This window comes from Lepus europaeus, chromosome 2 (genome assembly GCF_033115175.1).
Source record: "Lepus europaeus isolate LE1 chromosome 2, mLepTim1.pri, whole genome shotgun sequence".
In the NCBI taxonomy this organism is placed as follows: Eukaryota; Metazoa; Chordata; class Mammalia; order Lagomorpha; family Leporidae; genus Lepus; species Lepus europaeus.
This window is the reverse complement of record NC_084828.1, coordinates 165,782,816-165,797,609: the sequence shown is the minus strand read 5'-3', so window position 1 is coordinate 165,797,609 and position 14,794 is coordinate 165,782,816. Positions and strand designations below refer to the sequence as shown.

The 14,794-nt window shown below is 40.5% G+C and overlaps 2 protein-coding genes across 6 annotated transcripts in view; one reads left to right on the top strand and one right to left on the bottom strand.

Annotated features, from left to right (window-relative positions):
• RBMS3 (RNA binding motif single stranded interacting protein 3) overlaps positions 1–14,794 on the bottom strand; it is a 1,606,934-nt gene that overhangs the window by 832,687 nt on the left and 759,453 nt on the right. The window lies entirely within an intron of this gene.
• On the top strand, positions 13,645–14,120 carry LOC133750055 (cytochrome c). The gene has a single exon (XM_062179444.1). It carries the CDS (start codon positions 13,708–13,710, stop codon positions 14,023–14,025), a length of 318 nt encoding a protein of 105 aa, XP_062035428.1. The 5' UTR covers positions 13,645–13,707; the 3' UTR covers positions 14,026–14,120.

Sequence of the window (14,794 nt, the reverse complement as noted above, 5' to 3'; positions counted from 1 at the left end):
TAAAAGTGCTTTAGACATATAACTTATTTGAAACAACTTTTTTCTTCGTAAAAAGACAATTTTAATAGCTAGTCAAAAATGAAAATGATATGACAGCCATATACATCCATGCATTTCCATAATAGCCCAATTATTTCTCCAGGCATATGAGAAGAGCTCACACATCACCAGATGTCTTTATGTTCTACAGAACATATGTAAGGTGCTGTATCTCAGCATCCTTAGGGACAAATTGGTGTGTTTTCTAAAGTTTTTTTTTGTTGTTTAAATTAATATTTTTCAGGGGTTGTCAAAGAATGTCACTGACAAATTATCAGAATTCAATAAGGGTTAGGAACCCACACGTGTAAAGAAAATCTTCCCATTTGTAATATCAGCGGCTAGGATATTATAGACCCTTCAGTGCCTCCTTCCCCGGGTTTTGGTGTAATTATATTAGTTAAAAAGAATTGTACATCTAGTGTTGATTTCTAGATTCTTGGTGAAAATCCCTACCAACACATAGCATTTGAATGAGAAAAACAATCTAAGGATTAGTTTTTTTTCTCTATATCTTATGTAAGATATTCGAAGACAATGTTTTCAAATTCTGTTTGGTTCATTGAGGGGAAATGATAAATAATTTTAAAGTACGAAGTTTAAAATAATAAATGAAAAGCCAATTGTTTTTGTAAAGATTAAACAATTAAAACTTACATATTATATTATACCTATTCCATATTCATTTCTATAATACAGTATCAGCATAGTAAAATACAGTATCGAGAGGAAATTTTACCTATTGTCAAAGGAAATTGCATGATGTGTCTGGCAATACTGGATAAGGAAAGAATTCTGAACTGGAAGTGGATATATGTTGTGGGACCACCCTACTTATGAGCGTAGCTGGGCCAAATCCCTCCAGCTCCCTGGAGACTCCTGATGACATAATCAAGATAATGTTGGCTCTGAATCCTCTAGTTAGAGACCAGGTACTTTGGGAAGATAGTTTTCAGGGAGCCAAGCTGAAAATGAAACTTGAGGCAAGGACGTGGTGCTGTTACTTGCAAAGAGCTACTCATGATTCTCCTCCCACGAGGTCCTATGTCACCCTGGGCTGTGCTCACACTCACAACACCCTGGACACCAAAATTCACCAGAAAGAATTCCTTCTGAAGGAGGAGAACGCTTCACTAAAAGGTTATCCGACCAACGGCTTTGTGCTCAGACACAGCTCGGATCAGAATAGTGCCAAGGCAGGCTGGGGGTCAGGGTGGGTGTGGGAAGAGAGGCAGGGGAGGGGAGACTTCTATAAGCCTCTATCTTCATATCTGGAAAAGGAAAATTTTGGGAAACCTCCTTGGGTATTGTGAATGTTAACTGACGGTTGAAAAGCAGATAGTACAATGTCACATACCATTTTCACTAGCTGCAAATCTCTGAATTTCAGACAAGAGTCTGCATTTACTCTCACCTACACTATATGTTTTAGAGACGCTAAATCATTCCAACAGCAGGTCAAAATGGGCAAAAATTTATTTCCTGAAAGTCAAGCGTTTTGTTTTATTAAAACAAAACAAAGATAACAAGGTTGCCTTTCTGCTTCCAGCTGAGCATGCATGCGGATGTCATTGCGGCCATGCTCCGTCAACTTGACAGCCATGTTCAAGCTAGACTGGCAGGTCTTGCACAAGTGATTGCATCGTACACTGTGCAGCACCGTTTGGGACACAGAGGACATACAAATGCAGCAACACTAAAATTCAGAGAACCACGTGGAGGTCTGCACAACACCAAGTACAAGTTCAATATACAGCCTCCATGCCTGGAATACTCACACGCTGGATGTCGGCCTGCAGGCAGGCAGGCCGCAGCTTTCTGATCTAATCAACCTTGGAATGATTGTGCGGCCGACAGCTGTGTCACAGCAATCGGAAAAATAGATTCCAAACAAAGGGGAAGACCCACCTCTCTAGGACATCTCCCTCTGGAACATGCGTGAGGATTCAGTGGAATGTGTTAATATTCCATTCAGTATTTAGTAGTACTTTTCTCCTGTGATTTAAATGTCTGACCAGTTATGTCTAATTGTGCATTGATGTCCTCTTGTAAAAGATCCCCTCTAACCCCTGCTCCCTTACATAATGGGTCTCAGGGGATTTGGACACTAACTAGAATGTGTGCCTGTTTGCAAAGTCTGTTACCCAAGTCTATTTGAGTGGGACAGTGCCACATGAAGGTAAGAAGACAGCGCACAAAGATATGTGGAAGAACAGGTGGGCACAGAAGAGCGGGACGGAGAGAGCTAGAAGGACCGGGGAGCCCACAACAGGGCTCCTGTATCCTTTCAGGGTCCCATGGGCTGACCAGCAGCTTCAAGTCCATGCAATCGGCAGGAGGATTAACAAGGCCTCCTCTAGTTGCCAACTTTATTGTTTTGTTGCTGTTGTTGTTGTTTTGAGAAGTGGAAAGAGACATTTATGGATGAGTAAACAGCAAGAGATCTTCCATTTGCTGGTTCACTCCCCAAATACCTGCCACCGCAGTGGGTAGGCCTGGCTGAAGCAGGAATGCTCCTATGTAGACAGCAGGGACAAGCTCTCTGAGTCATCACTCTGCTTCCCAAGATGTGCATTATCAGGAGGCTGGATCTGGAAGCTGAAGTGGGTATTGAACTCAGGCACTCAGAATCAGAGTGTCCTATCTAGCATCTTAATCATTAGGCCAAATGCTCGCCCCCGTTGCTGTATCTTGTGTTTGCAAAATGTAAGAAAAGAGGCCGGTGCCACGACTCATTAGGCTAATCTTCCGCCTGTGGCGCCGGTACTCTGGGTTCTAGTCCCGGTTGGGGTGCCGGTTCTGTCCCAGTTGCTCCTCTTCCAGTCCAGCTCTCTGCTGTGGCATGGGAGTGCAGTGGAGGATGGCCCAAGTCCTTGGGCCCCGCACCCACATGGGAGACCAGGAGGAAGCACCTGGCTCCTGGCTTCAGATTGGCGCAGCGTGCCAGCTGAAGTGGCCATTTGGGGGGTGAACCAATGGAAGGAAGACCTTTCTCTCTCTCTGTCTCTCTCGCTCACTGTCTAACTCTGCCTGTTATATATATATATATATATATATATATATATATATATATGCACACACGCACATAAGAAAAGAAAACAAGCTCCAGAGATTGGGTAGGTTGAATAAATGCAACATGTGCTTGAACATGACTTCCACTGTGTAATTTTTAATTGCTAATGCTGACCATGCTTAAAAATTAGAAAGATGCAGTTTAGATATTACAGGGCGTCCATCAAATCAAGGAACAAAGGGTGAAAAAAGAAAAGCTAGTAACATTTTAAAATAATATGATAAATATGATTGTCTGTAACCTCCAGAACCTTTTGCAGGTAAGGAAGCCCTGGATTTTAAGGAATGGGCTCTAAATTTTCATCTGAAAATAGAAACTATAAGAAATACATCAGTTTTATTAACAGATATTTGGTCCTCTCTCCAGCAATCCTGATGCCCTAAACGTAAGTAGAGAAAAAAAGCATCAGAATGTATTTCTATTTTCATCACCCAACGTGTGACTCCTGTGCAGTTAGGCTCCTAGTCCTGTTGCCCCAGGTTCATTCCTTTACATTCTCCACCCTGGTGCAGGATGACTGAACACACAGCCTGTGTTGCACAGGCTCCTGTGTCTGCTCACTTCTGCCTGCATTCTTTCCCGCCAGAGACTGGAAGCAGGGAGAAGGAAAGAGTGGGCTACTGACCCCTCTGCTCTGCGGTTGGAGGCTTCTCCATCCGAAGGAAGCTTCTCTGAAGCTTGTTGAATGGGTTTGGGCTCCAGCAGTATTTTCTAGCCGTCTAGACTGACGGTGACTTCCTGCTACTGATGATCCCTCGCTGGGCTCGAAGTGCCTTTGGGCCCCTCAGTTCTTTCCTCACCTACGCTGTCAAGTCCTGCACTAAAGAATCTTCTTTCTTGGAATAAGTAGCATAGATTCTGTATTCTTCACTGAGTCCTGAATGATACTGCTCCACGGTAATCTATAGCCTATCAATTCTATTTCATTCATGCAACATTTATTGAGTAGTTAGTTGTTAGAGACACAGCATTGAACAAGGCAGACAATTATCTCTAGTCACTTTGTAAGCTTCTGTAAGATAGAGGAGAAGTAAAATATAGAATAACAAATTGTAATCAGTGCAACACAGAGAGCAAAAGCTGGATGATGTGAGGCTCCAAGGGTGAGGGCCACTTTGGATTAGAGAGACAGGGACCGCCTGCACGAGGTGAGATGTGAAGGGGCAGGGAGCAGCTCTGGAATGAGGAAGGGAGAGAGGATTCCATGCAGGCAGGGAAGCTGGAGTGGGAAGCAGCTTAGAATTGTCGAGCGACAGAGATGGGAGGGGCAAAGGGCTCGGGAGCATCAGCAGAGGTCAGGCACAGACTGTGAACTGACCATGGAGCTTGGAATTTGAACTTCATTTTTTATGTGAGATGGAGAGCCATGGGGAATTTTAGGCAGGAGGGAATGTGATCTTAAGTTTTAGAAGCTCACTGTGATTGGCTTCTAGGGGAACGGGCTGGGGTTACCAAGTGACAAATGGTGGTGACTGGACAATGTGGGAACCATGGGCAGGAAGAGGTAACAGAAGTCAGGCTTCTTGTGGAGAGAGATGAGACAGAAGCACCGAGGAACAGAATGGCTGGGTAAGAATAAGAAAGAACAAAACATGACTGATTTTTGGCTGAACAGCTAGGTAGATACTTAAACCAGTATCATTCTTTGTTCTCTTTCCATCCTGTCTTACTCTAGCTTACCTGCTGTACTTAGCAAGTATTGATACATGCTTGTAAAAATATTTGTTTCACACAACATTTTATTTTGAAAAATTTTCCATCTGTTGAAAATGTTGCAAGGGCAGTAGTACACACACCTATGCTTTCCTTTATAGAGAGTTGCTACTTTTAACATTTTGCTACATCTGCACACACATACACATATCTTTGCAGAAACATTTAAAAGCACATGGCAGACATGGCACTTTCCCTCTTGACTTTTCAGCAGATCTCGTTAAGAACAAGGACAGTCTCCCTTAGAACCATCATAGTATCTTCACTTTTTCAAATTTTACACTTCTAGCTGATCTCCGGTTTCTAGTTAAATCTCCCCAATTGCCCCCTCCCTATAAATGTTTCCTATGACCATTTAAAAACTCCAGCATCCATTGAAGTGGTACTTATTGCTCTGTCTCTTCAGTCTTCTCTAATTTAAAATAAACTCACTTTTTTTTTTAAATTTTAGAGTCATGACATTTTTGAAAAGTGTAGGTCAGTTAAAGTGTTCCCTAGTACAGATTTGTCTGATTGTTTATTTGCAAATGAATTTAAGGAAAACTTTACTTGGCAAGGTTACTACAGAGGTGATACGATGTTATTCCTGTTCATTATGTCAGCAGACACCTGCTGGTACTTGGATCTGATTGTGGAGGGCTTCAAGTTCAATCATCTGATAGGATGATGCCATTTAGCTTCAAGAAACACAACTCAACGGCTCCTGCCTCATGCTACCATCCTTAAAGCTCCTTAAATTAGAGAAATCTATCTTCTATTTAAATTATGAAAGCAGGCCCTGCATAGACTGTGTATCAACAACATCCACTGCTTTTGTGAACTTTGTGTTCAAGGTGAATAGGTCTCGGGAAACACAGACTAGTAGCAGGGGTGGTGAGAAGAAGAAACTGGATGTGTCACTCATCCTAAACAAGCAGCTGTAGTTAGTGTCCACTGCCAGTGCCCTTTGAAGAAGATTAGAACACAGAAGGAGCCAAAATGATATGCAGCTCTGACTTAAATGATCACCAAAAGTGGATTCCTCCATGTATCTTGTCAATCATCTTCTTGAAATAAGTGCCACTCGTTAATTCTGGGAAAAGAATCTCATATGTCACAAGCAAATATTAATGACAGAAAATATATTGGACATTCCTGCACATATTGTTTCTTTAGAAAAATTTTGGTTGTTGTTTTTTTTTTTTCCTTCTTCTTTTTTGTGTGGAATAATAGAGGTTCTGAAAGTGTCTATAAGCTTTAATAGCTCTCAGAGTTAATGTGCTGGTTTTTCTTTTGGGTCAGTGTCTACATTACTCTAGGATCCATATGCTTTCCAGCCACTTACTGCAGCTCCTCAGAGTGTATTCATCAGTGAGAAGTTTTGAAGCTGTCATTCTTTTCCTTGAATATAGCCACACATAGGAGTGGGAATAAATTAGGAAATGAATTGGAATGCACAGTCACTTTGTTTTCATCTCTGCTGTAGAGGAAAAGTGGAGAAAGAAGTAAATATTTCTTCCTGTTTCCCTTCAACTATAATATTTTGGAAAATCACAAATGATCAGTGAGACTTGGAAATACAACACCCTGGTTAAAACCTAAAATAAGTTAAAGGGAGTTATGCAGTTAATTCAACTGTTACTTTTTATTTTATTTTTTAAAAACACATTTTTTAAAAATTTTCACTTTGGGTCCATTTTATTTATCGTAAAATATATTTTGCTTTAAAAAGTTAACAGATATACAAATATTGCACATGTTTATGGGGTACTATGATGCTTCATTGCATGTATACATTATGGAATAGCCAATCAGGGAAAATATATTTATCTTTTCAAGCATTTAACATTTCTTCATAGTGACAACAGCCCCAAATCCTGTCTTCTAGCTTTTTTTAATGGAAAAATATACAATCAATTAACATTATCTATCTTTATCATAGTATGGTAATAGAACTCCAGAAATTCTTAGTCCTGTCTAACTACAACCAGTACTTGTCAACCCACCTTTGCCAATCCCTCCCATCACACTTCTTTGGCATTTCTTCTGTATAGGTTTTGCTTTGTGGTTGCCTTGAGGCTGATAAAAAACTTCTTTTGTCTATACAAGCTACAGTGAAATGATAACAAAAGAAGAAAGAAATATCTGTGTGTATTGGTATTGCTGCAAATATATTTAGTAAAACTTTGTTTTATACCTGTGTCAAACCAATGGTTAAGAATGTAATACTATTCCAGTTTGAATGATCCATGATTACTTTAAAATTTACTGTCTATGGGTGAAATTGTCATTTTTCCATTCAATTATTGTTTATAGCTGTTGTCTAAATTCCCATTAACCTAGGGTTTTTTTTTTCTTTTTTGCTTTTTACTTGTTAAACTTGTTACTTAGTGAAGTAGTAAGCCTTTTTTTAAAATTTATTTTATTTATTTGAAGCACAGAGTTACAGAGAGAGGTAGAGACAGAGAGAGAGGTCTTCCATCTGCTGGTTCACTCCCCAGATGGCCACAATGACTGGAGCTGCGCCTGTCTGCGTTGAAGGCTCGATTCTAGGAGTCTGGCTTCATTTGTGACTCTCTTTCTAGAAATTCTAAGCAGTCTGCTCTGCTGCTGAGCTGGACTTACTGCCTAATACTGTACCTACCCACCACTGGTGTACAAGACTGCTGAGTCAGGACACAGAACTCCACTGGACATTGAAGTAAATCCAGAGGCTCTGCTTGTAGGCAATGGAACAGGGACTGTTATAATCTGTTCAGTGTGGGGTTTTATCTGCCGAAACTGATTTTTTAAACAGTATAGTGATTGCTTGCTATTTACGCAACGTTGTAGGGAGAATAAAAGGGAATACAAGTTTCCAGAGTTCCCTGGAAACTCAGGTAGACTCTAGGTGGGTTACACCTGATTCTCACAGTCATCAATCACTATGCAGTCTTGGGGCTGCACACCAGACCTGCAAGAAGTTCATGGCTCCACCTGCCAAACAAGCCTGATATTGGGGCAAGTCCAGAGACCTTAGATATAGATACTTGCCCAGAGTCCAGAGACAGAAACAATTAGGATATTCTTAGCTTTGTGCCTTTTTTTTTTTTAAAGATTTTATTTATTTATTTGGGAGGCAGAGTTACAGACAGAGAAAAGTTTTCCATCTGCTGGTTCACTCCTCAAATAGCTGCAATGGCTAGAGTTGGGCCAATCCAAAGCCAGGAGCCAGGAGCTTCTTCTAGGTCTCCCTTGGGAGTGCAGGGGCCCAAGCACTTGGGTCATCTTCTGCTTCATTCTCAGGACATTAGCAGAGAACTGGTTCAGAAGAGGAGCAGCCAGGACATCGCCCATATGCGATGCAGGTGCCACAGGCTGAGGCTTAGCACACTACAGCCCAGCACAGGCCTCCCTGAATTATGCTTTAACAGCCCAGAACTGATCTCCAAAACACAATACCCTGGCCCCTTGCTAGCTGATGAAGTTTGGAGGAAGGTAATAAAGGCAGCCTACTGACCAACCAAACTCACCCTAATTTGGTCCCACCTGGGTCCCACCACTGCCATTCAACCACTTGCTGGCTGATGGCTAGTATTATTTTTATTGAAGATTTATATTTTATTCATTTGCTTATTTTCATTCAAAAAGCAGAATGACACACAGAGGGTAGGCTGGGGGAGAGAGAGAGAGAGAGAGAGAGAGAGAGAGAGAGAGAGAGATCTTCCATTCTCCAGTTCACTCATCCCAAATGCCCACAACAGTTAAGCTTGGTCAGCCTGGAGCCAGGAGCCTGGGACTCCACATGGGTGCCAGGAACCCAAGTACTCAAGCCAACAACTGCTGCTTTTCCAGGTACATCTTCTGGAAACTGGATTGGAGATGTTGCAGCCAGGGCTCAAGCCAGTACTGCAATATGGGATCACAAGCAGCAGCTTAACTTGTATCACAACCTAGGCTGCTGGCTAATACTCTTAAACAAGTTAGTGGTTTAGTCCTATACACTTAAAGGTGAAGGTATCAACTGGTTTACTGTTGAACATGGCCTACAAAACTGGTTTATACAACTGAGGGCAATAGAAAAATTGGCAGGAATAGTAGATACTCATTCAACAATTATACAACTGAACTATAGGCAAATTATAGTTCAGGATAACAATAACTGTTGAGTGTTTTATGTAAAAGTCCTGAAAGCCAACAAAATTCAATAAGACAGAGTTCCCATCCTTAAATTACTTATAATCTTTTTAGCTCTTAATTTATTGCTCTGGGAATAATAGCAAAAATTCTTTCAACAAAATTTATTGCAGCACATTATGTTGGGACTTAAAACTCCCTTGACTTGTCATGTAATGTCATTTCTTCAATCAGCCTCAACATTTTTAGGCATGATGTTCTTCAAGCTAGTGAAGGAATAAAAAGGTTTTGAATAAATAACAGATGAATAAATATTTTTAAGCAGTTTTTTAAAATCATTTTTTGACATATTGGGAATATTACAACCTGGTGGTTAATGGAACAAAAACAGCCAGTTTTAGACAAAATAAAAAAAAAATGATCTTCATACTTTGTTTCCTCATTTGTCAATTTTAGGCAATTGTCTACTTTTCACTTTTTTATTTTGATTATCTTCTCAAAAGTATTATGAACAGACAAGAGATTAAAATTTCTTAAATATTTAACATTTATTATGAAAGCAGAAAATGGTCCTCAAGTATCTCCAATTCTTTAAAAGATTAGCTCTCTGGTTACTGTAATATCTTCATGGGACAAGCAAAAGGTCAGAGGTTTTGATAGTGCGGAGGAATAATATGCAGAATATTTGAATAAAATTTCACAGTACGACACAATAGAGTCACAGAAAAAGAGAGAGAGAGAAAGAGAGAAGGAGAGAGATAGAGACAAGGCGGTACAGAGACAAGGAGAGATAGTGAGAGGTACAGAGAGGAAGATACAGACACAGAGATAGAGCTAGAGATAGAGCCACATGCAGAGAATTATACATTCCTTAATTCTCCTTCATTCTGGGCCTGAAGCTACCAAAATTTCACCTGTTCTACTCCCTTATAAATACCAGCACCTGCTGAAATGTCAGTAAACAGACGGACACTGAATGGATACCCTTCAAGAGAGGACAAAATATTTGAGTTGTGTTTCAGCTTTGAAATTTTAAATTTCCCACGTCCAGCTCTATGAATTGGGAAAATCCTCAGATAACTCTAAATGGTACTGTTGATGAGGGCGTTACACAAACTTCTTTCTAGTTCTAAGATTTCAGAAATGCATGATTGATAGTTTACAGAATTGTCTTTCTAGTACGTATCACACAAGATTCTAGATAGAGTATCTGTATGACCTAAGGAGACTTTGAGAGTGTCTGACATAGCTTTATGATTTTTAATACAAAAGCTAGGTTTCTTTTCTATATGTTTATTTCTTAACTAGTATGTGGAGATGTGTGTGTGTGCGTGTGTGTGTACCTCTATATGAAAGTAGTAAAACCCTATCACCCTATGTCCTGCCACAAAGTTAATTTGAACCTCACCTTATCAGTGATTGATTTTTGGACCCTAAAACTGCCAGTCAGTTGACTGAGCTCATTTACCCCCTGCATCTTAGCAAGGTGTCAATAATACAAATGAACATTGTGAGCTTTTGAATTTTTGGTCCCCACTGATAGAGTAACGTTGCAATCTCACTGATATGTCAGAACCTGTGTGTGTTTATCTCTCTCAGCAAATATAAAGGCAAAAGTGGTTGCTTCTCTTCTTGCTGTGGTTTAAATAACTGTTCTGTGTTCAGTATCAAAATCAAGTTGAACAGGCAGGGGAAGGGTCAGGAAACAGGCTCCCATTTCAAAGATTTCCTCGGCCTTTCTGGATGCCTCATGAAACTTTCCCACTCTTGACCAAGGGCTTTCCCTCTCTTGACCAAGGGCTGCCCACCTGTAGGTCACGGATCATACAGCTCCAAAGGGATCATCATGAAAATCCATTTTAAAAAGAAGGCATATTCAGATAGAATAAATGCAAACATTTAGTGATGAGGGAATCTCAGACACTATGCAAATGGCCTTCTAAAACAATTCTCCATGCTAGTTTCTTTCTCAGTATTTTTATAGACAGTCTTTCCCCCCTCTCCCCAGTTGAACAGGAAAGAACAAAAGTAGATTCCCCAAAGGAGGAATCATCCGCGCTAAGTTTCTTTATGTAGGTCACCTCTGATGTGTTCTTGGTTGCATTTCAACGGCTAAATTCCCCATGTCAAGCTTTCAGTTCTGATAGCTCTGAACATAAACTCTTCTGCTTTCAGAAATAGTAATTGTCTCTAAATTCCGTGTTTGTTGAAGGATCCTTTATGTTCAACAAATGCACAATATGAAGCCATCTTCCAAACGTTGATGGAAAATTCATATTCTGAAAAAACTATACATGGATTTCAATGATATTTTTCACGATAATAAATTTATCTTTTAATTCCATTTTCCATGAACTTTTTGAAGTACCCTTGTATTTTATTAGTAAATATTAGTATCATGATATAAAAGTGCAGAATATTTTGAGATATCTCTATGCATGCATATTTGAATATGTTAACAGGAAAAGGTATTTTTTATTAAGCAAGTGTCTAATTTTAATTTATTTATACCAAAATAAATGATAAATTTATGATCTTTGTTATCAGCCTCTGATATGCCGGACTAATTTCTCTTGCTTTTTTCCCATCTCCAAATTTCAGTCTTGTAAGTATCTCTTGGAGCCATCCAATCCTCTTTATTCCAAATGTCATTGTCTTAGTTCAAGCCTTTGGCAATCATGCTTTACCTCCAATCCATCCTCAACTATACTATCATGTATTTCTACAAAAATAGATTTTATCCACGCACTTATGATTAAGAACATTAAGATTCAAACACACTTACAAGCCCTTCAAACATTTCTGGTAATCTGTAGAATACATTTCCTTAGGCTCATTCATTAACATGCTTATTTAATCATTCACCAATAGACTGAAAAGTGTCTCCCTAGCATATTAAGAGTCCTAGTAGAATTTAAGCTCCAAGAGGGTTCCGATTCTGTGTATTTTATTCACTGATGTTTGCCAAACACATGGAACAGTACTGGCATTAAGGGTGGCTTAAAAATGCTCTCAGTGGGGCCAGTGTTGTGGGAAAGCACGTTAAGTTGCCATTTGTGATGGAAGTACCCAACATGAGATTCCTGGTTGGAATCTTGTCTACTTTTTCTTTTTTTTTTTTTTTGACAGGCAGAGTGGATAGTGAGAGAGAGAGAGAAACAGAGAGAAAGGTCTTCCTTTTTGCCGTTGGTTCACCCTCCAATGGCCGCTGCGGCCAGCGCATCGTGCTGATCCGAAGCCAGGAGCCAGGTGCTTCTCCTGGTCTCCCATGCGGGTGCAGGGCCCAAGGACTTGGGCCATCCTCCACTGCACTCCCGGGCCACAGCAGAGAGCTGGCCTGGAAGAGGGGCAACCGGGATAGAATCCGGCACCCCAACCGGGACTAGAACCCGGTATGCCGTCGCCGCTAGGTGGAGGATTAGCCTGTTAAGCCATGGCGCCGGCCTTCATTTTCAATCCAGTTTCCTGCTAATGCACCTGGGAAGGCAGCAGAGGATAGCCCTAATACTTGGGTCCCTGCCACTCAGAAGTGAGTTCCTGGCTGCTGGTTTTATCCTGTCTTAGATCTGGCTATTGTGGCCATTGGGGGAGCAGATGAGTGTAGGGATGATCTTTCTTTCTCTCTTTCTAATTCTCTGTCTCTGTCACTCTGCCTTTCAAATAAATTAATGTTTAAAAAACAGGAAAAAAAATGCTTTTCTAACGAGTGAATTTGTATTGCATGCCACATAGGCCGCTTGGCATTGAGAATGCAGCAGTAAGAGCCATTACCTTTCTTTTCACAGCGCTAGCCAGCTAGGTAAACCGACATTTATGATAAATTCAGTGTGTATCTGCACGTGAGTCTGGTTTTGTTTCTGTAGTGGTATGAACCTAGAAAGAAGGATGATAGCTCATTAATTTCCATATTCTTTATTACTAAATAAGTGTTCATTAAATACATACTAAATCAAATAGCCTAAGAATACAATTAAGGCAGAATGTCTAAAGATTTTAGCAGAAAAATATGGCTCCTCAAAGATATTTAGATTTAATTCCAGGAACCTGTGACTATATCACAGTATGATAAAAAGGAATTTGTTGATGTATTATCGTTAAAGGCCTCGAGATGGGGAGATTGTACTATATTATCCAGGTTGACTCAACCTAAACATTAGCCCCTAAAAGTAGAAGAAAAAATGTGTGGGTATTTAGCATAGCAATAAGATCCCAGTTAGAACATCTGTGTTCCATTTAGAATGTCTAGACTCAAGTCCCAGTCCCCATCCCCACCTCCCCAATTCCAGCTTCCAGCTAATGCAGACCCTGGGAGACAGCAGGTGATGGCTCAAGTAGTCGACTCCCTACCAATCATGTGGGAGTTCCCAGCTCTGGTCTGTTGCTGTCCTAGCTGCTACAGACATCTCAGACACTCAATATCCTTAACCATGTGGGAAAGGAGACAAGAGTCAAGAACTGTGGAGGACTCTTGAAGCTGGGACAGCTCCCCACCGATAGCCTGCAAAAAGATGGAGACCTCTATCCTACAAAGAGGAAACTGAATCTGGCCAACAATTTGAAGACGGAAATGGGAACTCCAGAAAGAAATACCATCTTGCCAATGTGACTGTAGTCTAGTGAGACATTTACTGGATTTCTGACCTACAGAACTGTAAGACAAACTTGTGTTGTTCTCAAATACTAAGTTTGTGGCAATTTGTTACGGAAACAATTGTAAATACAGAGCGGGACGTCCAGCTTCCCGGTGCAGTCCTTTGGGGCGCGAGCGACTAACGGGCGAGTTAAAAATGGGTGATGTTGAGAAAGGCAAGAAGATTTTTGTTCAGAAATGTGCCCAGTGCCACACTGTGGAAAAGGGAGGCAAGCACAAGACTGGACCGAATCTCCATGGTCTGTTCGGGCGGAAGACAGGTCAGGCCGTTGGATTCTCCTACACAGACGCCAACAAGAACAAAGGCATCACCTGGGGAGAGGACACTCTGATGGAGTATTTGGAGAATCCCAAGAAATACATCCCTGGAACCAAAATGATCTTCGCTGGCATTAAGAAGAAGAATGAAAGGGCAGACTTGATAGCTTATCTCAAAAAAGCTACAAATGAGTAATAGTTGGCCACTGCCTTATTTATTACAAAACAGCAATGTCCCGTGACTTTTTTTATGTGCACCATAATTTAATTCTCATACACCAGAATTCAGATCATGAAAAAAAAAAAAATTGTAATTGTAAATACAGAGGACTGGCCAAAGTAAACCTCTGTCTTGAGCTCCCACAAATATAAGAAAATGATTATTTTTGAAATGCCAGCAATATAATGTCTGTGTTTTCTAGCAAAGGATGTGCACCTCTAGAAGATTAGCCATATTTCAAAACAAAACAAAAATATTGTATAAAACTACAAGCTAAATGAAACCATTTTCCAAAATGGTAATGGCTCATTGCATCATCAAAACTCATATCCTTTTACTATTTGCTTTCTACAAATTCTTCAAGCAAGCTTTTTAATCAAAATGGTGGCATTTTCTAATTCTTGCAATGGTGTTTCATATGCTCACAGTGGTCCCGGTCACCCTTGGAACTAGGAATGAATATGCGTTGCCTTCTTATGATATTAATACACAAAGTAGATGGCAGCCAGGTACAGAAAAGCAAAACGCTACATTAAGCCCTGGTTTTGCAAGGGTTAAACGGTGAACATGAAAGTGGTCTCTGTGTTCCACTCTCAGGAAATCATGTGGAAACAACAAATCCCTGTTCCAAATCACTGGAAGATGATTTCAGAGGTTTCAACCACCCAGCTATGGTGCACACTCCACCTTTTCTCAAGCTAGTCACGAGTGTGAAAAATTAACTCAGACAACCTCAGCCTCTATG